This window comes from Poecile atricapillus, chromosome 1, assembly GCF_030490865.1.
Source record: "Poecile atricapillus isolate bPoeAtr1 chromosome 1, bPoeAtr1.hap1, whole genome shotgun sequence".
Taxonomy (NCBI): domain Eukaryota; kingdom Metazoa; phylum Chordata; class Aves; order Passeriformes; family Paridae; genus Poecile; species Poecile atricapillus.
Window position 1 is genome coordinate 86,640,908 of NC_081249.1, and position 24,012 is coordinate 86,664,919.

At 45.7% G+C, this 24,012-nt stretch overlaps 1 protein-coding gene across 1 annotated transcript in view; it reads right to left on the reverse strand.

Moving 5' to 3' along the window:
- Nucleotides 1–941: 941 nt before the first annotated feature.
- Nucleotides 942–24,012, reverse strand: part of A2M (alpha-2-macroglobulin) — a 29,757-nt gene continuing 6,686 nt past the window's right edge. The window contains exons 8-36 of the mRNA XM_058860379.1: nt 23,408–23,531; nt 21,840–21,954; nt 21,507–21,616; nt 20,849–21,007; nt 19,242–19,469; nt 18,848–18,911; nt 18,221–18,363; nt 17,429–17,578; nt 16,545–16,715; nt 15,462–15,612; nt 13,724–13,832; nt 13,180–13,408; nt 12,785–12,911; nt 12,031–12,152; nt 10,740–10,791; nt 10,147–10,230; nt 9,590–9,766; nt 9,016–9,100; nt 7,691–7,847; nt 7,314–7,388; nt 6,885–7,050; nt 5,865–6,088; nt 5,282–5,500; nt 4,765–4,892; nt 4,325–4,415; nt 3,025–3,093; nt 2,502–2,604; nt 1,902–1,943; nt 942–1,118 (exon numbers count right to left, since the gene is read on the reverse strand). Coding sequence (XP_058716362.1) covers nt 1,093–1,118; nt 1,902–1,943; nt 2,502–2,604; nt 3,025–3,093; nt 4,325–4,415; nt 4,765–4,892; nt 5,282–5,500; nt 5,865–6,088; nt 6,885–7,050; nt 7,314–7,388; nt 7,691–7,847; nt 9,016–9,100; nt 9,590–9,766; nt 10,147–10,230; nt 10,740–10,791; nt 12,031–12,152; nt 12,785–12,911; nt 13,180–13,408; nt 13,724–13,832; nt 15,462–15,612; nt 16,545–16,715; nt 17,429–17,578; nt 18,221–18,363; nt 18,848–18,911; nt 19,242–19,469; nt 20,849–21,007; nt 21,507–21,616; nt 21,840–21,954; nt 23,408–23,531 — 3,700 coding nt within the window. The 3' untranslated portion in view covers nt 942–1,092. The remainder of the gene's footprint in view (nt 1,119–1,901; nt 1,944–2,501; nt 2,605–3,024; nt 3,094–4,324; nt 4,416–4,764; nt 4,893–5,281; nt 5,501–5,864; nt 6,089–6,884; nt 7,051–7,313; nt 7,389–7,690; nt 7,848–9,015; nt 9,101–9,589; nt 9,767–10,146; nt 10,231–10,739; nt 10,792–12,030; nt 12,153–12,784; nt 12,912–13,179; nt 13,409–13,723; nt 13,833–15,461; nt 15,613–16,544; nt 16,716–17,428; nt 17,579–18,220; nt 18,364–18,847; nt 18,912–19,241; nt 19,470–20,848; nt 21,008–21,506; nt 21,617–21,839; nt 21,955–23,407; nt 23,532–24,012) is intronic.

Here is a 24,012-nt window from a genome sequence, read left to right on the forward strand (position 1 = left end):
TTTGACACAATTTCCCACAGCATTCTCCTGGAAAATCTGGCTGCTCATGGCTAGGGGAGGTGCACTCCTTGCTGGGTAAAAAACTGTTTGGATAGCCAGGCCCAGGGAGAGGTGGTGAATGGAGTTACATCCAGCTGGTCACTAGTGGGGTCCCCCAGGGCTCAATGTTGGGGCTGCTCCTGCTTAATTATCAGTGACCTGAGGGGATCAAGGGCACCCTCAGTCAGTTTGCAGGAGACACCAAGCTGGGTGGAAGTATTGATCTGCTGAGGGCAGGAAGGCTCTGCAGAGAGATATGGACAGGCTGGATCCATAGGTCAAGGCCAGTGGTGTGAGGCCAAATGCTGGGTCCTAGAACAACCCCATGCAACCCTACATGGTTTATCAGTGGACTGAGCAATGCTGGGTTAATGGCAGGATTTGACCTTAAAGCCTTTTCCAACCTAAAAAATTCTACGAATGACACTCTTAAGGTCCCAGTCCCTCCCTGATTTCACTTCAGCTGTTTAGAAACAAGGAGACACTGCTAGAAAGGGAACATACACAGGTCTTCCCTTCACTTCTACCTGGGCTACTGCAAAAGATCAGATTGGACAGGTTCATAGCATCCTTGCACCTCACAGCAGTGATTTCACAGTGCAATCAAAGGCAGTATGTGATCAGAGGTTTATGGCCAACCTTGCAGAAAACACCCTCTGAAGAAGCAGAGAGACAAACTTCCAGTGCATCATGGATGAGATATGATGTCTTCCCCTTAGAGAGCTGGAAAGGATGGAGAAAAATCTCCCAACTGCTAAAACTTGTTTGCCTTCTGGTATTCTGGAGGAGTTCCCAAACACCACCTTGCCATGGATGGCTCTGAATTGAAATCTCAGGCCATGACATGGATAGGAACAGAAATAAGCATAACAATAACAGAAAACAAGGCCAGAGACATCTGATGAGTATCAATAATTAATTTATTTATAGTGTTCCTTCCTTTTTGCTTCTGAGGCATCCTCCTCTAACATTTAAATACCCCTCCCTTAATAAGATCTTCTAGGGGCAGAGACACATGAGCTGGTACAGCAAGGCTCTGACAAGATGCATTCTTCAGGAATTTCCTTGTTCAGCCTTGACTGGAGGTGGGAAAAGGACAAAGTGAGATAAATATTCTTGAGAGTGGTATCCAGAGTCCTGGATATCGCTGTGTTCTGGTGGCTATGTGAGTTCAAGCCCTGTTAAACTATGAGAAACTGCTTCACCTAAAAATGCCTAGTTGCAGACAGATAACAGAATGGGAATGACTGGACACATTCAAAGTATCTATGCTACGGAGACGGGAGGCAGATTAATCCTGGAGATACATGAGCTATCCAAGCACACATTCTCTCTCAGTAACTACATTTCCCATTGGAAAGCAAAATTGATCTGGGAAAGAGTTTGAGAGGTCCTCATTAAAGAGATGTGAATAACATCAACATTTCACCAAGGTATTTGGGAGACAATTCCTCAGTACATTTCAGTGTCTGCAGCATAGCAGATGTGGCCCTAAAAAGGGCAGAGACACAAAAATCTGAGTGTGATGTTCCATCCCAAGGGAGACTTGAAACTTATTTACATAAAGTGACGCTAACACAGAGGAAAAGACAACTGCCCCTGTACAAACAAAGGCGGTAACTGAGATTGCTATACTCAGGGAAGGAAAATGAAAGCTGTATCAGATCTTATGGAGGAAGTTTGGAGGAAGCATTGGTTTTGGGCTCTGTACTGAGATGGGGACTGCATTAGGCACAGTGAAAAAAATGCTTATAGTAGACACAGGCCCAGGAAACAGGTCTACAAAGGTCTACAAAAACTCTAGTTCAAGACAACTTGCAACAGTCCCTGCTGGAGCACCTCAGCTGTTCATGTGCACCTACCTGTGGTACAGGGAGCGCTGTATTCCTGTGTGGCAAACTCATCTGGAAAAGAGAAGGGAAGGCAGAGTGAGCTGCCATGATCCCTGGCACTGCTGGCAGGGGGATGTTTTTCCCAGGCTCCCAGAGCAGGCTGGTGCCACCATCCCAGTTTCCCCCAGAGATCCCAGCTGGGGTGGGGACAGCCCCAGTGCCAGCCCTGTCTGGCGGCAGTGGCAGCAAGGCAGAGCCACCCACACAGGCAGCTCCAGCAGGGTATCTCCAGGGCATCTCCACCCCAGGGTAGCCAAGGGCTGCTCAGACACCTCCTGCCAGCACACTGGGCTGAGGTGGGGACAAACTGCTCTGTCAGTGCCAGCCTGGCACAGCAGCCAGGAGAGCAGAGGCACAAGGAGCAGCAGGTCTGCCTGGAAGCACAGGCACGGCCACGCTCCAGGGCCAGAAATGAACACGGCACCCCCGGCATCCACGGCTCCACCCCAGCCCCTCTGCACTGCCAGGGCTCAGGCAGGGCTGGGGGTGGCAGTGCCAGGCTGGGGGCAGCTGTGGGTCCCCACAGCCCCCGTGCCCCTCCTCGCTCCCACAGGCACTCCAGGCACTCACCTGTCTCGTAGTAGTCATAGACCTTCACCTGGGCTGGCTTCAGGCCCCGCACGGGGATGTCCCGCTCCACCGTGAAGGAGAAGCTGAGGCTCTCCCTGCCCAGCTGGGGAAGGGAAGCAGTAGAGGCTCAGGGGGGCTCTGCACTGCAGGGGCTCCCCTGTGCCTCTGCACTGACCCCAGGCCCCCGTGCTCTCCCCTGCCACCCGTGCTCAGGGGGGGACACAGGGCTGTAGGACTGGCTGAGGGGCAGGGGCAAACCCTGGGACCCTTCCCCACCCTCGGGGAGGCTCTGCTGGTGGGGAGATCAGAGCCTGATCTGTGCCCAGGGTGGAGGCAATGCCTGCTGAGGGCTGGGAGAGAAGTAGCATTAAAAAAAGTTAGTCTAAAAAGTTAGAGTTTGTAGTTAGAAAAAGATTAAAATATTCACTCCCATTCTTAGCAGAGCCATGGTAGTTTTGAGTCACAAATTTTTTGCCCTATGCAGCCAAAAGTACCAATGCCTATGTTTCTGCCCCATCCTCACCTTTTCCAGGTATAGTAGAACATGATTGGTATTCAGCTCTGTGCGCTCAATAACAGGGTGGCCTTCCAGCTGAAGAAAGAAGACCAAAATGTTACTGAATTGATGGTGGCCTCCCTGTGCCCCTTGCACAGCCCCATGGGTGAGATGTACTCTGGTTGAAATACTGCAGTACCCAGAGAACTAAATCAGCAGCACAGATCTGGCTCCTGGGTGTGCCACACGAGTATCATGGTCTCCTGCTCTCCCCTTCACCAGGCTGGCTGAAGAAGTACAGCCTGGCTCCAGAAGAGCCTTAGCACTGGATCAAGCACAGTGATGGAACAATTAAATGGAAATATGTTCCTCCTGGCTTGATAGTTCTGCACCATATCACTATAGCCTTTATTTTCCAGTTCATGCACCTACTTGGCATCTCAAACAGTTACCCAACAACCATAGTCACAACGTTATGTTTTTAGATCAGTAACAGGAAAAAGGAAACAGCACTCTTTTTGAACGTACTATGCACAGACAATGTTTATGGGGAGCTGTTGGGACACAGTGAAAATAAAAGTGCCCATCATCAGTCTAAAGAAAAAATTACTTATTCTATTTTTTCCTAGACTCACATTGTCTCCCCTTGTGCTGGCCTTAAGCCATGTGTGAAAAGAGAGCATTGTACATGCCAAATGCACAAATGACAGTGACAAAATCAAGCTGAAGCTTTGTCGTTTGCTACAGACATTTGAAAGGTGTCTTGGATGTAAGAAAGTGGATGTTTTTCTCTTTGTATTCAGCACTGGTGATGCTGCACATTGAATTCTGCACTCAGTTTTGGACCCCTCTCTTCAGACCTTGGAATAACTCCAAAGAAAGACAATGATCTTGGAAAAGAGACTGGAATGTAGGTCTTACAAGGAGGGTACTGAGATTGTTTAGTCTGAAGAAAAGGAGACTCGGGGGAACCTTATTTCTCCCTACAACTCCCTGCAAGGAGGTTGCAGTGAGGCAAGGGAGCCTCTCCTCCCAGGCAAATAGTAATAGAACAAGAAGAGATAACCTCAAGTTGGCAGGAGAGATAAATGTTGAATAATAGGAAAAAGTGCTTCACTCAAAGAGGGACTAAGCATTAGAACAGGCTTTGTGGGAAAGTGGAGAAGCCACTATCCCTGGAAAAGTAAAAAAAAGAGTAGATGGGGAACTCTGTGATACGGTAGTAAGTCGGTATGGTGGCATTCAGTAGAATGTTGGAGATTGAGATCTTTTCCAAATGTAATGACCCCATGATTCAATGTTGCTTGAATAACAAACAGACTCCTACCTTCCTCACTGAGGACTTCAAGGGGATGAATCCTGACAGCATCTTCACATCAACTATCACCATGTTGGAGACATTGCGCTCCCCTGTGTAACTGAGAAACCAAGCAACAAAGATTCAGTGCACATCAACCCAGAGCTGGGCACACTTCCAGCTTTTCCATAACACTTGGCACCCCACTAATGCCAGGCAGTGCAGCACCTTCCTCTCCAGCTGTGCCAGGTTCTGCTAGTCACCTACACAGCCTCCCACTAGCCCAGCCCTGGGCTGCCCACACAGCAGGACAAGTTCTTCCTCCAAAGCCTCTCCTCACAGAACATCTGCCTCCTGCCCACCTTCCCAGGAATGTGATGCACTCCCAGACTGCCCCACCACAGGGACAACCAGACCTCCCCCAGCTTCCATGGCTCAACAGGAAATCTCAGACCAAAGCACAGACTCACCTGACATTTATGCCAATGTCAAAGACCTTGTGAGCCTTGGAGTCCACACACACCTCTGGGATTGTGTACACACGGAGCAGGAAGGGCGCCTTCTCCTGCGTGGGCTGCACGTTGTACCTCAGGCTTGTCTAGGGAACAGCAGCAGCTCTGTGTGAGCGTGTGTGTGTGTGTGCTCAATGGGGAGAGAGGGGACCCTCGCCCCACACAGCCAGCCCACTTCTCACAGCTCTTCCACACTGCAGAGCCTTCCCTCCTCTCCTAAACTTTCTCCTCCACATTCCTCTAGTCTTTCTGTCCTCTTCCCTTTACCCACAGCCTCCCACTTCTCCCCTCTCTCCTGTTCTTCATTGTCCTCTACCTCAATGGAAGGACTAAATGGCCTTAGAGTCTTTTGGCTACTGATCTAGACTCAATGATCTCAGGCTCTTTTCCAACCTGGATGCTCCTACGATTCTGTCCTCTCCAGCCTGGCCAGGCACTCCCCTCCCAGGATGCCAGCTGTCCCCATCACCCTCACCTGCAGGTAGACGCATCCTTCACCAGACACCTCCACGCTGTACTCCCCTGGCACCTGGGGAAGGGGCACGCGCTGCAGCAGCAGCCGGTTGCTGGGATCCACTTGGAAGTCGTGCTGGAAATCCCCTCCAGACCGCAGGGCCACTTTGGATGCCGCCCCGCTCTTGGCATAGGTGGCAGCTCCATACAGGGACAAGGCTTGGAGAGCCACCACTGTGTCCTGAAAGAGATGAGTCCCAGCAGCCAGGGGATGCAATTAGTCTCTCCACAGCCTGTCCTCTCACAGGCTGCCCTTTCTGTCAGCTGGCACCCTCCCCTGCAGCCTCACTTTCCCCAGTGAAAGACAAAGAAGAAAAGACAAAAGGAAAGAGCAGCTCCGGCATATTTCCTTCCCAGGGGCACTACCTGACATATTTGTCTGTAGCCTCTGGAGAACCTGACAACCATGGGAGGTACTGCATGGATCTATTGCAGGGCTCCAGTTCCCACCTTCCTGACAAAACTTCCTGCGTTCCCACGCGGCTCTCTGACATGTCCCACCTTCTGACCTTGATGTGTGGCGTGGCCAGAGGGAAGCAGCTCACCTGGGTGGAGGAGAAGCCTCCACTGGGATTCTGCTGACTGCTGATCCACTTTGCAATAAGGGATGCAAACGACAGCTCCTCCTGGGCAGGGGCTGGCTGCGAGCTGAGGTGAGCCAGGAGCACGTAGGCCGTCATCTCCACTTCCGCAGAGGGAGCTCGGTGGCGATAGTACGGGAGATCAGCCTTGGGCTCCTTGCCAGGCCGCTGCCAGTGAACAGACCCATCTTCACAGGAGCCAGGGACAGAGACAACAAGCAATTGTTACTATGAAATATTGCAAGGGGCTTCTTGAGCTGCTGCTGCTCCAGCTGGGAGGACGGAGCCTCCAGGATATGTCTGTCATGAAGGGTGAAGTGGGAAGGGTCAGGCTTACACATTTTGCAGCTTTACAATGAGTATGGGAGTGCTGAGACTCATCCAGTACTTTGTCCTCCACACTCCACACTCACATTTATGGGCTACTGCTCACTGCTTGGCCAAACCCTCTGTCCAGCCTGACTTAGGCAGAATAATTCCAAGGAATTATAGGATTTTCCCTGACAACTCCGAACTTGTGCCGTGGCCTCCAAAATGCCCTGTGAGCTCATTTTTTCTCTCAGCACACCCATCTCTTCTCTGACTGACCTGCCTTGTCCTCTGCAAGGTCACCTTTGTTCTGTGTTGAGCCCTTGGCCTGGAAGGAAGGGATGTTCCTGAGCATTGCTAAGCCTTTGCTAAGCAGTGCTGGAGTGGTGAGAGCAGTGGGCTGAGGAGAGGTGGGAGCAGAGCCACCCAAGGGCTCAGCACCAAGGGGATGGTGCCTGGTGCTTCCTGGTCAGCTCCCTCTGGGCAGAGAAGAAGGACCAGGCCCTGAGAGGGACTTCTCAAAAAAGTAATCCCTTTGCACAAGTCTTTCCTCTCCCTGCACCTTTCCCTACCCACATTGGCCAGTGCCTGCTGCCACTGCCCCACCAGCAAAAGCCATTTCACCAAGGGAAGGTGTAAGGCTGGTGAAAGGCACGTCCCACCAGGAACACTCACCCTTTCTCACTGCTTCCTTTTCAAGTGAGTCAAGCAATGCCTTCCGCTTCTCCCTGTTCCCTGCCAGGGCAAAGGCGTATGCCAGCAGTGCCTTGGTGTACACATGGTTTTGTTCCTGATTGGCTGCTGTTTCCAGGCAGAACAGAGCATTCCGCACCACCGAGTACTGGGGAGAGAAAGCCAGTGATTAGAGGGTGGGGAGTAATGAGTCTTTTGCCTTACTAAAAGCATATCATACTACTGAACTTTCAGATGGGGACTCTATACAAGTAGGGTACAATGTCTCCCCGATATAACAAAAATGACAGTTCTTGTATCACAAGGGTCAATAACCAAGTTATTTTTCCAATCTGGAGCAAATTCTGGTCAATACTGTGTTGCCACAGAGTGGCACGGCAAACTGGCTTAAGTTAGGATGCAGACACATACTGTCACAGGCAGGGGAATCTCCAGCAATGCAATAGTGATGTAGGCTGTCAGCGTGACCTCGTTGTCCACTCCACCCTGCAGGGAAACACAAAGGCAGATGCTGACCCCACCCAGCTTCATATCTCGAGACTATTATCCCACCCCAGTGGGAGCAATGCTCTATTGTGCATTGCAGACCATCAGCTTGCCTCCTTCCTCTTGCATCTGATGTGAAGGTATCACCAGTAAGTACAGAATGGTTCATGGCTCCCTCCCCAGTGTTTGCCATTGGCATGGGAATATCCCATCTTCCTATGTGCTCAAGAAGCTTAACTGGCCCCATCTGACTTATGGCCAAGTTCTAGCCTCATAAAGAAACAGCCAGGCAAACCTGTTACCTTCATAGCATTGTTCAGGAGTGTCCCAGAACTCTGGAAACAGCCGTTCTCCTTCTGTTTGTAGGATAGCCAGTTCAAAGCATCATGGATGTGGTTCTCCTCTATGAAGATGTGATGCCGAGCCTGGGCAAAGGACTTGAGGACAAAGGCTGTGAGCCTGAAAGGGAGAAAAAGAAAGAGCTCAAGCAGGCCTGTTGCCCATTTCAATTAACAAGACCCATGTGCACATCATCTATCTGGAAACAGGCAAGAAGGGCTGGAGAACTGTGGGACAATTAGTCAGACCTTATGTGTACTATATCCTCACCTCAAAAAATTCTGTCAAAAAACTGCTTTCCACTTTGATTTTTGTCTCTTATTTTTGCCTCTCACTTGGCTCAAAAAACCCTGTGATCCCTTTGTGTTGAGGCTACAGTTTGAAGGATAATGATTGTTGATCTGTCTTTGAAAAAAAATTCTTTGAAAAATGTAGGTAATTGCATACCAGTTAGCTAAATATGCATAACGGAAGTTCTCAAGATTACAAGGAAGAATAATTATATTCCCACAAGCTCATGGTCTGCTGGTAGATCTCTTAAACCGTAAATCCATACTTCATGGGTTTCCCAGAACTCCCCTAGAATTTTTAACAGCAGAACATATTGAAAGAGTTTTTAAGAGTTGTTGCAAGCAGTTAAGGAAAAGAAGCAGGCATGTGGTAAGAAGCCAACATGCTGTCAAAAGCCAATTACCATTTCAGAAACTAAAGACAAACTGAGGGTGATGAGTTCTTCCATTATTATCCTTACTTAAAATTGAAAACACATGACAATGATATACAAGGAGCAAGTCAAAACTTTTCAATAAGTCAGAATGGCAACACACATGCTCCTCCAGTCTGTCTTTGCTTAGTAGCATACAAACACTTGAAAAAAAAAAAAACATTCAGCACTGTTCCTGAATTATCAACCTTTCCACTTGTGTTTCCTCATATGTTTCCATATGGAACCATCTTTTCCAGCAGACTTTTCAACAGATGCTAGTCTAGAAGAGCTGCCACTGCAACTTTTCAGCCTTCTTCAGTCAGGGTGTTAAATCCCTGCTCCCTTCTTCCCCAGTTTATCTCTATTTCCTTTTTGTCTGTGAGGAACATGCTGGTGGGAGGAGGCACTTCAGCCATATAGCTGGCTAATGTAGCCTATTTATTAAAAAGGAGGCAACATAGGGATCACACCAGCTCTGGAAAACCTGCTGGTCTACAACAGCATTTCCTACTTACTGTCAGGCAGTATTTATTATAAATGTGTGGGTGAGAAAGAGAAGCATAGGTGGCATTGAAATCTCACCAGGTATTTCCTGGTTGGCCATAACGTTGTCCAAAGGTACTGTAAGAGCCATCTTGGTGCTTGTAGCTCAGTTGCCTCTGATAACCTGCAATGGAAAGATAAGGCAGGATTCAGATTCAAGAAAGAGTCTGCTGTGGGGCGGGGAAATAGAAAAACAGTTCCATCAGTAAAAGCAAATGAGAGAGGCATAGGTCAGTCCTATCCAATACGAAGTGCTGGTACATCCCCACCTCCATGCATTGCTTGTTGTGCATGAGGAAAAGCAACACCTGCCTTTCTTCAGAGGGATGGCAGGTCCTACAGATGACAATGAATGAGTCACTGCAGCAGTGACAACTCCGCACGGCATTGCCACCCCATGAGAAGAGTGCTCGTAATTATCAGGTACAGTAATACTTAAGCAACACAAAATAATAAAGAGAAAAGCAGCCAAGGGCCCCCTCAGGAATGCAGCAGAGACCATCTGTGTATGAGAGAAGACCTCTTTCAACATCTGGCCAGCATTTGACAGACCCACCCCAGGCAGGATCTAGAAGAAAGCCAAAGCAGAAGCAAAAGCCATGCCCCAGCTCACCGCTCACTAAGTATCCAGTGGCCTTGGATTTGATCTCCTCATTCAGCTGCCCTGTCTTGTTCAGATAGTCCAGGACGTAGATGTTGGGTGCAAACAGGACCATGTTCTGCTCCCCACAGCCAAAGGGCATCTGGAGGAGCTGGTGCAGGTTCTGCATGGCAGTGCCCATGATGTCACCTGAGGAGCAGGACACAGAGGGATGTTAACAATATTTAGGGCTGGCTATCAGAATCAGAGGAAGCTGCTGAATGACAGATGCAGGAGGTATCAGAGAAGAACAAAAGAGAATCTGGATTGATAAAGATTCTGGAACAAAACAGAACAGCAAAGAAAAGGAAAAAGGGAAATGAGAGAAAGGTTCATTGTAAGAAGACTGAGAAAAAAGCCTTGCAGAAAGGAAAAAGGAATAGCACAAACAGAAGGGGAAGTGCTCAGTACAGAAGAGATTAAAGACAAGAATGAGCTGTGCTAGAAACCAAGAGAAAAAGCTGTGAAGTAAGAGGTCAACACAGGAGTCATAAACAGCACATGGTTCTTCTGTCAGGCTGTTATCTCACCCAGCACTGAGAAATATGCTCTGCCTGAGTCTTGTACCACATTTTCAGGTAGCAACAGGGAAAACTCCTCTTTCACAGGCACTCCTGAGAAGGAAAAAAGACCCAAACAGCTTCAGTGCAGTTCCAAGAAATAACTAATGGAAGGGGAGGAGGCCTCAGTGAAACAATAGGAACTCTCCCTATTAGAAATGCCTTAAGTTCAGTTACTTCATATTTCCCTGGCTGTAACACAATCTCTGCTTGAAACCACTCCCAGCCACTTTTAGGCACTGCAGATCATGTGTCTACAGCTTCCTCCTGAGTGTGCAAGAAAACAAGAGCACTTTTAACTCCAGTGCCAGAACTAAAAAGAGCAAACTTTATGCAAACATCCATGCTAAATCTGTCCTAGCTCATACCCTGATGCTTAGGCAGAATGGTCAATTCTTTAGGACTTTCTTCTGTCTTATGGCTCTAACTCCTTACCAATAGTACATGTTTTGACTACCCAAAAAATGTCCCACTACATGGAATATGATAGAGGCAGGCCTCCAACATCCCACCCATCAAACCACACAGGAGCAAATAGAGAGCATGCAAAGAGTGGGCTTTACCTTTTACACAGAGCACAGAATTCTGGGTTGTTTCCTTCTCAACTCCTTCAGGCTTGTATGGGATGAAGGAAAACAAGAGAGGTGAGAAATTAGCGAGACAGGAAATATAGACAGGAATCCTCACAAGGACAGAGGGATATGTAAAAAGAAAATTGAGGGAACTGAAGAAGGAGAAGCAGTCACAAACATTCCCTGAAATACAGAGCTCTGAAATAATTTAAGCAAATAAAAGAAATGTCATCCTAAGTGACTGATGTTGTGTGTGGAAGGACAGGAAAAGGAGAGGAGAACATTGCAGGACCATCAAATGGATGACCTGCAACTATTGTACACAGTGAGAGACACTTAACACACTTGTGGCAAAGGGACTGCAGCATTACAGAGAGCTGTGCTGAAGTCTGAAGTGTTGTTTATTGTAATGCTGCAGATGCTTTAGGGAAAAAAATTGTGTATGTTAACAATCTGGTGACACTACTGATAGCATATGATGTGGTAGGCAAGCCATTAGGGGGTTTTATGATACAGAGGAAAGCTCAGAACATAGAACCTAACTGCCAGATTACCACCCTCAGGATATAATAAACTAGTAATTTCCTACAAAGGCTATCCAATACTGCCACATAGTATTTCCTTGTGTTCCACATCACATCAGCAACCCTTCCTGCCACAGGAAGTGGGTAAGCTGTAAAATTTCAACATGCTTTCATGTGTAAGTTTAAGGGGATTTCTCTACAGTCATCAAATTCCCATAGGTGCTTGTGAATCACTCACCTTCATCCTGGTGCCAGCCTGTTACCAAACCATAATTGCAAAACACTCAGCTAAAGAGGCAGTTTGCTTGGCCACTCAATTAGCTGAGAGGCAGCATGTGCTGACTGGCACATTTACTGGGGGTATGTCAGAAGAAGGAGAGAAGCTGTAAAGACAGTGTATTGAAATAGTAGGTAACAGATGGGAGCTAAAGGGAAGGATGGATTGCAGTAGGAGCCCTGTTACAGTAGAAGACAGGGAAAGTTTATTGTACCAGGAGACACAAAGCACATTATTAAGCTGAAGTCTTTACGCAGCCCTGTCAAAGATGATGTAAAACCATCATATTGCCATGCTGCATAGTGATCCCATAAAATCACAGACCAGACCAGGTTAGAAGGGATCTCAAAGGATCATCTGGTCCAGCCTTTAACAAGAAAGGGAGCTAGATGAGATTATCTAGCATCCCATCCCATTGTATCACTGTCACAAGCTAAAGCCCATAGGAAAGCCCAGTCCTCCCTTCCCCGAGCCCACCTACCTCCACCAGCAGCTGTCTGATGACCGTGTCCTTCCGCCCTTTCTCCGGGGTCTCCACAATGTAGTTCCCACAGGGCTGCTGGCTCTGTAGGGCCTCAGTGGTCACTGAGAACTCCACCTGCCCTGGAGAAAACAGGAGTCAGTCAGCCCTGCCAGGCAGAGCCGGGCAATGGGATTCACTGCTACTTTCAGGAGTTTCAACTTGCAGGTTCATGGATGGAGATTTCTGTCACACCTGGGCCCTGCTTCTTTCCCACAAAAGCCAAACTCTCTACACGAGCTGTGCTGTCATTGAAAGGTGGCTCTATTTTGGGGACTCTTTTACAGAACCTAGGACACCACAGTGTGACCAGCCTCACTGCTGTTCAGCACAGTGCTGCTCTGCAGGCACAGCACAGCTGCTACCACACCAACAGTGAAAACAAAGTATGAAGATTGCATGGGAAAGACATCTAATCTCTGGGAGGAATGGAGCTAACATAACATCTCTGATGGCCAGAAATGTCTCTGGCCTCAGGAGATGCTGTCCAAGGGCTATAAGGCTTGATGGTGCTGTGTGGGGTGCCAGATGCACAGTTGGATCCTGTGAATCCCCCAGTCTTTGCCTCCCAAATATCAGTCTTTGTCCCCCAGATCAGACACACTCAACTGAAGTGCTTCCCAGGAAAAAAACATTGCTCTAATATCCAATACTGAACCGGGAGAACAACATAAAGAAACCCTTCCTGCAGTTTTCAGCACCTTGAGATCTTTACCTAGAGATTTGGGAGTCACCAGCCAAGCCACGGTTTTCCTCACATTCTCACAGAGACAATGAGATTCTTCCTCTTTTTCCACCAGAGTAGCCAAGAAATGAGTAGACTGAGCCAGAGTCACACTGACCTGCCAGTTGTAGAGAGAGGTACAATTAAGAAAAGGTGAGGATGAGAGACAGGGAGCTAGGAAGACACAGTAACAGCTATTTCTTCAGTAGCAAAGGAGCAGGGAACTGGAGTCGTGGGTTCTGCATTTGGAGTATATAGGAGAAATAACATAAAATGTCAGGAGCAAAAGGTCTAGGGCTACTGAGAAATAAGGTAAGAAGGCTAGGTGAAGGCAAGGGTGCACAAGAAGGTACACAGCTACAGAGAACAATTTAAACCTCCCTTACCCTGATGCAGGCAGGCAGGTAGTTGAACACGGTGGCTTTCAGCGTGAAGGACTCCCCACGCACTACAGAGTAGGGCATGGTGAGCTCGACAAAGAAGGGCTGGAAAGCTCTGAGGGACACTGTCGGGGACAGGCCAAAGCCTGTGTCTGCTGAAGTGCAGAATGCATTGGCTTTCCACTCAGTGATGGTGTCAGGGATGGTCACTTCCAGATCAGCTTTTCCCTCAGGGCTGGTAAAGCACAGACAGCAAGGACAGATGGATCAATTTTACAGCATTTTGGTGACTACCTGTACCCCTTTTGGTCTACTGAACAGTATTTGCATCGTCAGTGATGGGGTACAGTACATTCGCTACTGTAGGACAACTCTACATCTTCTTCCAGTCCACTCCTTGGACAAACCTAACTATGGCTGAAAGTAATTTTGTCACAGAGGATAGCCAAATGGTCTCTGCAAACAATGAAGGACAAACACTTTGGGATGCATGCTTTCACATTACAAGCCCGGTTTTATTATAAGGAATGAGCTAGCCCAAGGTACTCACCTTATAGGTACTAAACTCCAAATCCAGGTTTCTGGGAAATACTTTCGGACTGTCTCTGTCACCTCTGTGGGAGTGCTTAACTGTGCAGAAGCTCTCTCAGCCAGAATGTCTGAATGTGGTGAGATGAAAAAGAAATCAACTACTGACAATTCCAAACAAGCAAAACTTATATCAGCATCATGCTTCAGTCTGAGAAAGTGTCAATCAGAAGCAGATGCTTGTGGCTGTAGTGAGCTATGGTACCAACCACAGTGGAGTTTCAGGGCCAGGGCTTATTGGCAAGAAAAGCTAGCCTTCCATTATTTTCTGTTGGTCTCCAGAAGCCCTCAAAGTTTGGAAGCCAGTACTTTACAAGCTTAAAAAAAGAATTTTGAGCAAAAATCTATTTAGGACCTTCTACACAAGCAGCCTTTTCTCTTTCAGGTGCAGCTTTGAGGTGATGTTCTTCTCTATTCAAATCAGGCCAATGGAACATCCCTCTGTTGAAGTGTTTTTTGTAGGGTCATTGTGACTGAGAGTACCAACTTCCTGGCAAAGCCATGGCCTCCTCAAGAACTAGGCTGAAAATGCTCAAAATAAAAACATGCAGCTAGAATACAGGAAGGGTAAAAAGAGCCATTTTGACTAAAACAAAGTTTTCACATACTAAATTTATTCCAAATAAAATATTCTGTGTTTGGGATGAAATTTGTTCAAACATTTTGTTTTACTTTACTTTTCAATAACAGGAAAACAAAGATGGGGTGGGTGGGACTTAGTTTGCTTGGCTTTCATAAACAGAAAGAGAAATGCATCCAAGCAGAAAAAGAAGAAAAGTGCTTAAGGACATTCTAATTTTCATCATCTTTACTTTGGCTAATTGAATTTCTGCATTTGGATAACAATTGAGTAGCTAAAAAGTATTAGTACTAGTTGTGCAACAGGCATCTCCAGAGCCTGAGAAGGTCTCAGGGACAGGTGAAAGAGGCTATCGAAGCTATATCACATTGCTCCTGGCAAAAGTGGAAGGTGGCTTGCTTGTGTTTTTCTATTGTGGTATTTCAGTCTTCTTACTGCTGCTTATTTCAGTTTAAAATAATTAAAAGGCATCTATCCTGCATCCGTCAGAAGCTGAAATTGTTTTCAAACTGGACACATACAAAAGCACAGGTTCTAGTGCCAAAGGAAAACTCTTAGTATGAGACTGAAGGATGATAGGGCCAATTCTGTTGCCCAAACCCTTACAGTGTAAGAGTTGAGGTAACCCTTAAAAACAGGATAATAGGATGAGTCCCTTTCCATGGACTTCTACCATATATGTCTTTCCATGCTAAGCTCTCAAAGTCCCAACTCATCACTGAAAAATTGTCACCCACTTTATGGTTTTGACCATGCATAAGACTGGCTGAGTTGATGAGAACAGCCTGAAAATGGTATTGGAGACTCTGTAAGTGATAATCTAGGAACAGAAGTCTACTGTAAAAGCCCAACGAACAGAGAAATTATCAGCAGGATAATATCCTCTGCCCTGCCAGTTCTTGAACACTGTCTGGTTCTGCTGATTTCTAATAAGAAGTTACCAAAGCTTGTCTGTAGACCTACACAAACCATTCAGAAGCTGAAATCTACTAACCCATAGGCTCAGTACTGCTTCCAAGGTTTCAATTCACAAGCCCAGCTCTTGTTTAAGTATTCACCCCAAAATACAAGCAGGACCTCTGTTGAGAACAGGAGTGATAACAAAACCAAGTTCCTTTACCGCTTGTCCTCATTTCATACATGGCTGGTACAGCCATGGCTCCAGGTGCTCCTATGCCAGCTGATTGATGGGCAGCATAGATGTGATTACTAGGGCCACATACCCAAGGTTTCCTCACGTTGGTGTTTGTGAAAACCTTTAAACCCATTTCCTATGGGAGAAAAACAAAACACATCTTTTTATTACTGAATCCTGTGGAGGCTTATACAACAGACTTCACACTGGCATTTTGCTGCCTCAAAATGGAGAAGTTGTTACTGTGTGTGGATTGGACCTTAAGATGATCCCCCAGTCCTTGGGTCTGAGTTCCAGGGTGGCTCAGAGAAACCAAAGGATATATCTCCTCTTTTTCTAGGACACTGCTTCCAGCCCAGTTTCAGCCTAGGGGTCAGGATTAGCCAAGAAGTAGATATATGGTTTTCTCTCTGGAATGAAATGTCTGTGACTACAGTGCAGCTCAAGGATGAACTGATTTATTCTAGGTAACTATAATGGCATGGGTGTTGCCTTAGCAAGGCAGACACCCTGGTTCAAGAGCAGCATGGTGGCCTCCCCTGGCCACTCGGTCCAAACCCGCACACAGACATCAATGTGATGGATGGCAGAAAATGGCGTTTATTGCTGGAGAATTTGACATTTTATAACCTAGCTCCACACTGTTACTCCCATCTGCTTTCATCACAGCTAGGTGCTATTGGCTAATTACAGGAGTCATTACCATACACTAAAGAGAAGGGGGGTTACTATCTTTCTGTTACATCCCGATATCTTCCGAGCCGCCAGGCCCTAGCTTCTACACATGGGATCATTTACCTCCAATTAGAACCTCACTTCAAGTCAACCTCAAACCTTTTCCTGTAAGAAAACTTTGAGATTAATCCCTTTTCCATCAAGTATGAAGCATATCTGTCAAGACAAGTAAAGCTTATGACTCTCACCAAACATGCCTCTGGATAAAAAGAAGTGTCAGATCATTCAGATGCACAAATCCTTCCCTTGTTAGATTTCATGATGCCACAGAAGGCTTAAGCTTTCTCAATCATTCTCCCACTCCACTCCCTAACCAGGCCAGGAGGGCTGTACCTTTAGGATGCTGTAAGTGTCCTCTTCATTCACCCCCATTACTGGAACATAGGTGATCCCATTCCGAACTATTGGCTCCATGGTTATGCAATTCCACTGGGGCTCCTCCACTGGTACGTTTGAACCATAGACATAGCCATGGAATTCCTTCACTGGAAGTAAGTTATACACCTTGGAGAAAGAGAGTATTTGGAATTTTAGCATCCATTGTTATGAATCACAACTGAGGGAGTTGGATGCAAGCACCGTAACACTCACATCACCAGCACATACATCCACATTGCCATGGTCCTCCCTGTGCTGACAGCAGAAACAGTTTGGGAATCAAAAAAGAGATCAAAATTTGGAGATACTGCCTCTTTTTTTATGTTCTGCATGTTACTCTGGTTATTATGGCTCAAATATGTAAACAATTACATTGGCCAAACCATCTGTAATACTTTGTCCCTACTGAGGGACTGTCATTTTCTGCTTGGCAAAATAAAAGGCAGAAAAAGATAAATAAAATAAAATAAAATAATAAAAGGCAAAAAGGCAAATAAACTCTTTGACACTTCCGGATGCTACCCCAAGAAATTTAATCCATGGATGAGGAGAATAACAGAAAAATTATCATCAAACACACAACAGCATTTGGCTCTAGCAAGACAAGCAGAGTCCTTAAAAAGGCTTTCTAATTTCCATCCCTAAAATCACACATAAGTCCTAAGAAACAACTGCTGCCCCATTCTCATCTTTTTGCCCACTGGAGGAAGATGAGAAGCAGCACAGGGAAGCTTCCCTGTGTCACCTCTGACAAGAGGGACTGTTCCCTGTTTCCACCCCAGCGCTGGCTGCTCTTGCTCTGACCAGGCTCCAACCCGTTCCACAGACCAAGAGCTTACAGAGGTGGGTGACAGGTCAGCTTCTGGCTTCATGAGGAGAACGCTCTTGTCCACAGCACGTACAGCACAGAGTGAGTTTGGGGAGGCTCGGAACTGCAAGTGAGCATCTGAGGAAGGCAGGCCTTCTGAAGGGGAGAAGCTTAAGTCCACCTGTAACCACAGGAAAAGCTATGTCACAGATGCCCTGCTCTCACAGGACTTTTCCTTGACTCAACTTCCAGTTGAGTACATTCAGTTCTAACTTTACATATGCATGTACACTTCTCTCTACACTTTCTCTGGGCTACTGTTCCCTTCTAGTGGTGCCAGGGGAATCAGAACCAAGAGTTCTTGGCAACTTCAAGCATCACAATTGCTCATAAAATTTTTAAGGTGGTTTTGAGTTTTGTAGTCATTGTGAAGGTGTTGAGGCAATCCTACATAGGGGCTAGATGTGATCAGATGGTGGAGCATGTTCTTGAGCTGGTCACTGTACTGCACCCGGAAACTGTATGCAGAGAGAAAACCAACTTGCAAAAACCTTGCTCTTGTTCTCTTTTTCCTAGCCAGGACCATATGCAGGATCAGTAGCTTTGACCAGTTGCTAAAGGGGGCTTTATCAGTGTAGACCCTGCTAGCACTTTTTTCTAGCAGTTGATCTCCAGGTTAGCACAAACATAGTAAGCAATTGATACATTGCTTGTCCAGTGTTAAATATATCTAAAGAAATTATCTTTACCAGGCCAAATCTAAATAAGTGAACTTGAACACACTGCAGTCTGGTGGCTGCTCCCTCATGGAGTGGACACTTACCTTATTGTTGAAACACAATTCTGTGTTGAACTTGGCTGAATCAGCAATCACCTCCCTGCTGGGGACTGTGGTGTAGACAAGTACTTGGGCCACTGGAGCAATATCAGCTTGTACAGACAGCTGAAGTGAGAAGACACCACTGTCTAGCAAAGAAAACAATGGCAAAAAGTTAAGGTGCAAAAAACTTTCTTTTAGAGCAGCCCAAATTCTAGGTTTGACTTTATGCTGAACTTTATCCTAGCAAATTATGAAATTCCAGGCATCCAAGTGGGATGAATTGGTGTTCACAAAGAGGTGTAAGTCTCTCTGTCTGACTGAAAAGGCCTGTTTTCCAGTGCACAAGTATGATTAACTCTGCTTTAGCTTCTAAAAACAGACTATCAGATGTATCTCCAAGGAGCACTGAAGCCCCAGAAAATGCAGTGTCAGGAGAAAGACAGCAGCACAGGGGATTAGAGAAAAACTGTGAAAAGCCTAAAGGCAGATAAAATGAAGATCAAACTCTTCCCAGATCTTAGAGAACATGCAGATGTCAATCCCTACATTTACATGAAAGCAGACTGTAGGTCTGCCACAGTTGCCTAGCCCCGCATAAGAGTGACAATTGGGTGGGGGAGAGGAACTCACCACTTTCCTGGTCCAAATCCAGAATGTGAGTGCCTCCTCGCTTAATGTTTCCCTTGGCCATCACCTGAACAGAAGGAGAAACTTCGTTGTGATTGTGGTTTTGCATTAGCCAAACCTGAAAGTGAGGGGCCCTGCAAGGACAGCAACTGAGCTGTGTGTCTGTGCTCATACCCAGCTCTCCGCCTCTGTGTAGCAGAATCCCTGTGCTCACCCAGAGGGCACAGGGACATCCTTACGTCTTAACTCCCAACCCAGACCCTCCTTTTTGTTTCTAAAGAACAAATGAAGGATGACAAGAAAGTGTTTAAAGACTGCTGCCGCAAACCACAGATTGTATTTCTAATCCCCTATAATTTTCAGTGACAACCGCAAGGTATGGCAGGTGCAAACTTACCAGGTAGTAAAAGGTGATTTTCTTCTGGTCTCCTACAGCCTCTGGAGTAAGGATATAATGCACCTGGATCTCTGTGGAGGAGCCACAGCTTAGTGGCTTGGACTTGGGCTCAATTTTGAGGAAGCTATTACTGGGAGAGTAAAAGCGCTTTAGCTGGAGATAACCTTCTTCATAATATGGAACAACCCAGGAACGTTCATAGCAGAAGATGTTTGGTTTATGAACTGCCTGGAAAAGGAGAACAATACATGTATAGATCTTCAAACACAGGTGGACAAACTGGAGACAAAAATTCATGGCCTAATATTTAAAGTTTTAGTATTTTTTTTGGTACTGAAGTAAAAAGGAAATCTACAAGATTAATAAAAAATTTAAAACAAACAAACAAAAGAAAAAAAATCCCCCAACACATGAGTTTGGAAAGTGCAAGAGAGGATGGTGGTATCTTTAGCAAATCATTGGTAATAATCTCACTCCCAGAGTAGATTGAGTTTGTGTCAAACAAGCTGAATCATATTAGATTTTTGTTTACCATCAGTGTCATTTTCAGGGCCTTTTACAGTAATGCCTTGCCCTCTCCAATATTCTAGTTAGTCTATAGGTGGAAAAAAAGGCCAATTTTCATTTCTTTCCTTGTCATCAGCACTGAAGAAGGGATAGTTCTGTTCAGTTCAGATATTGCCAGTGCCAAGATCAAGCAACAGATCCTATAGAATAGGAGGACAATCTCCAACTAATAATTTAAAACCTAAACTGCATAGAAGTTTACGAGAGAGAGAGAGAGTCCTCTTAAAAATGAGAGCAAGGGGAAGATATTTCACATTTAGAAGGGTGCTATTTCAGCATTTGATGTGCCTCATGTGCCCTTTTCTCTTTATCTTTCTCATTATACTTGTGAATTCTTGCCTTTTCTTTATCTTGCAAAAATCTGAAAACTTCAAGCATCTAGTAGTAACTTCTGGAAAATGTTTAATGGTTTTAATCTGTAACAAGGGAATTGTAGGGAGAAGAGCAAACATAATTCTATACACAAATATTCTCCACTACTCCAGGATGTGATATTACAACATATGCATATGACACAACAAATTGCATTTCCCACTAACAAAGAGATGCTTGGCAGCACCTGTTTGTCCCAGACACACAAATTCTACAACAAACCAAAGCAAAGCAAAATCAAATGAACAAACAAACAAACAAACAAAAAACCCAAACCAGCCCCCTGCTCCCCCCAAAAAAAACCCCAGGAGCTGTACTTAAAAACTTGAAATACTAAATTAAACTCTGAGATGTGCAGATTGGAGATAGACCCACCCTCAACTATGTAGGGCTGGCGATCCCTTGAAGCAGAATCGACTATTATGATCTCTTGATGTTCCCTCTAATCCTGTATTGCAACTGCCAAGCAGAAATCAAGTGTTTACAAGATAAGTGCACTTGTGACCTGGAACCTCAGTCTACTGTATGACTATTTCCACCAAACTTGTGTCAAGGTTCACTCAACCAAGAAGGAAAAATAATCTAACTACTTTTGCATATATAGTAGAAACTTTAGAGCTTCCAGCCCTGTGGGGGGCTTCATTACCTTCTCTGCTCAAAGGACTTACCCTAATTCCAACATTTTCAAAGGCCAGTGAGGAAGTGTTCAGGGCAAACTCTGCTATGCCCTCTTCATTTGTTGTATAGTTTTGTTCCTGTCCTCCTTGAAGAGAAATTCTCACTGTTTCATTGGCAATTGGAGCATTAGACCCATCCACTAATTTCACCTGGAGGAGCAAAACCAGTACAGCTTAGAAGGAGAGGGATAGCTGCCACCTGAACAAGACTGGTAGAACACCAAGGTAAAGATGTTGAGCCCATGTCAGACAAGGAAGCCTCAACAGCACTTTACATGTATCTCTTTTGGAGACAGCTGCAAACTTTCTGAATACTTTTTCTCTGCCTCTTTCTTATCTCTGCCCCTGGATCAGAGGAGTGGATGTGGAGAATGACATGCACTCACACCCCTGAGGCCTCCAATTATACAGGTCACTGTAGAAGGAGAATTTTAGTGGACTGGAGAGGGAGAAGCACAAGGACAGAATGAGGGCTGTGCTCTCAGCTGCTGTTCCCCAGTTTGACAGCCTTCAGAGGAAAGGAGACCCACAGGTTTTAGCAGCACTGATGTCCAGCATCCTTGCAGAGTTTAGGGCATACATCTCACCAGAAGGTTCAGTAGCATCACTGCTTGGCACTCATGGCATTCCATTCTCATGGTTTCCCTACCTGCCCAAAGAAGGGGACTCCTCGCTTGTAGTAAGTATCTGAAAGCACAATCATGACTCTGCTAATGGTGCTGGTGATCTCAGAGAAGCTTGTTCCAGTCAACTCCACTCCTGCAGAAAGAAGCATGAAGAACTAATTTGCCTCTACCTGACCAGAATTCCTTTTAATCTAGGCCAACCCTCCTTTGCTAGACAAACTCTTTTCTTGATGGTCCTGGACTAGAGGCAGGAAAACTCTAAGAGTCTCCTTTTATTCCTCATTCCTACTGGGCAAGCCCTTCTGCTGGTCTCTCCTGGGCCCATTACATGGCTCTTTCATCTAGATGATCCATACCTGTATCCTCCTCTTTAATCTTAGCCTCTACATGGAGCTTATTCTCATAACCGCTTCTCTTGAGCTGGAATAATTTGGTCTTTACCACTTCAGAAATGCAGCCATAGATGTCTGTCTGTTGGAGGAAAACAAACAAGACTATTATATTCTAATTTATACAATGCTTAATGAATCCATCACTGTGTGTTGCTCTGAAGGAGAAGCCCATAACCTCACAGATAATTTACCTCTGATGCTTTTATCAAAACTAGAAAAATACATAAATAACTTAGAAAAAAGCATATTGAGGTACTTACAGCAGCATTAGAGAAAAAAAGTTTGCAAACTAGACAATTTTTGTGTATGTTTAAGAAGTTTGAAGCTGCCAACACTTGGTATGAATGCATAGGGAATTAGTCAATGTATGCCACATAAAAAATGTTTGTCAGGCACCAGGCTTGTTAGAAAATAAAGCTGCTTACTTAAAATGTGTAAGCCATATGAGTGATACATAAACCAAAGCCTGTGTATTTGTAGAAAGCAGATGACAGCTGGAAAAGTATTTCCAAAGCTTGCCACCTCTCTTCAGCAAATTCATGTAGAAGGCAAGTCTCCACAGACGAGATGCCTGGAAGAGAGGTTAGCAGCACAGTATTTATATTTTCTTTTGACGTGGGTAACAACAGTAGTGGCAGAGGTAGCTGTGGACTTGTAGCTTGCCCAGTGTCTCATGCTGTAGCAGAGCCCAGGGACCACAAGAACATCTTCTACATGCTTTCTTCTCCTGACATATTTCCACAATTGCTATTACTCTAACTTCTGTCAATTAACCTAGTATTGTTGCACCTGTCTGTGCTTCAACACACCTTTCAGTTTCGCTTTTGCCAGTCAAAAGGTGAAAAAAATTGGTTTTTTTTTTCTGTCTGTCTTAACCACTGCTGCTAAACCCATAGTTCTTTCCTTCTTGCTCAAAATGCATCAGCCTCTCTCCTGGTTTCTGCTCCTTTCCTTCTAACACCAGCTTTTGTCCCCATACACTGTCTCCAGTGTAAGCCAACTCCAACTCTGTTCTCATTGCCCATGGCTTTTCTATCTCAGTTTGCTCTTAGTCTCTACACTCCATCTGACCTTTCTGTTCCTTCTTTCACCTCTTAATTCTTCATAAAATTCTAGCCTTTACACATTGTTCTTACTGCTCAGACCCTTCCCCTTATTTTTACCTTCCACATTTCATCTTGCACCCAATCTTCTCTCATCCTTCAGCCTTCCTTAAAATACATGGATTTTCACAGAATCATAGAATCACAGAATGGTTTTGGTTGGAACAGGGCTTAAAGGCCATCAAAGTTCTAATTCCCCTGCCATAGGAAGGGCCATCTCCCAAGACCAGGTTGCTCAAAACCCCATCCAACCTGGCCTTGAACACTTACAGGAATGCAGTATCCACTGCTTCTCTGGGCAACCTGTGCCAGTGCCTCACCACACGTTAACACTATGTCTGCACATACTCAGAGCAAGCCTGTGCCTACAAGGCATGCTCAATAACACTTTCTCCAATCACTCTACCCACCAGAGTAATCCTGACTCACCTGTCCAGAGAACTCCTCACAGACTGCTCTAGCCTCTTCACCATAGCAGGATATGCCTGCACGTTCATACTTCCGGCAGACACGGAAGTTCACGAGGCCAGGAACAGGCTTCCCAAATGTGTATCTACAAGCAGGGAGGATTGAAAAGAAAACAGAGACATTAGGAATGTAAGAGGGATGTAGAAAAATTACAGGCTCATCCCCATTGATGCCAGCTTTTTTTCCCTAGAGTTGCCTCCAGGATACACAGGGTCATCATAGGAAATAAAAAGCAGAAAGGAATCTGGTACCATATGCTAATGCTGATTTTGTTGAGCGTCCCCCTCATCCTGGAGAACATGTTGCAAGCATCTACCCAACCCCCCAGTTGTGACAGAACTTTATGTATGTAATAGCACTGGGTCTTTACTCTCACTCTTCAGCCCAAGCCATGGCTCTCCCTGCAGGGTGTATAGAATGCTGCAAGGTGGAATCCAGTGAGGTGGCCCAAAGGAAAGAGGGCAGCTGCATCCCTTAGGGTTTCCTCTCCACAATAACAAGCAGAAGATACAGTTCAAACATCATTCCTGAGTAAACTGAATTAAAGACCTCATCCCTTGCACTGC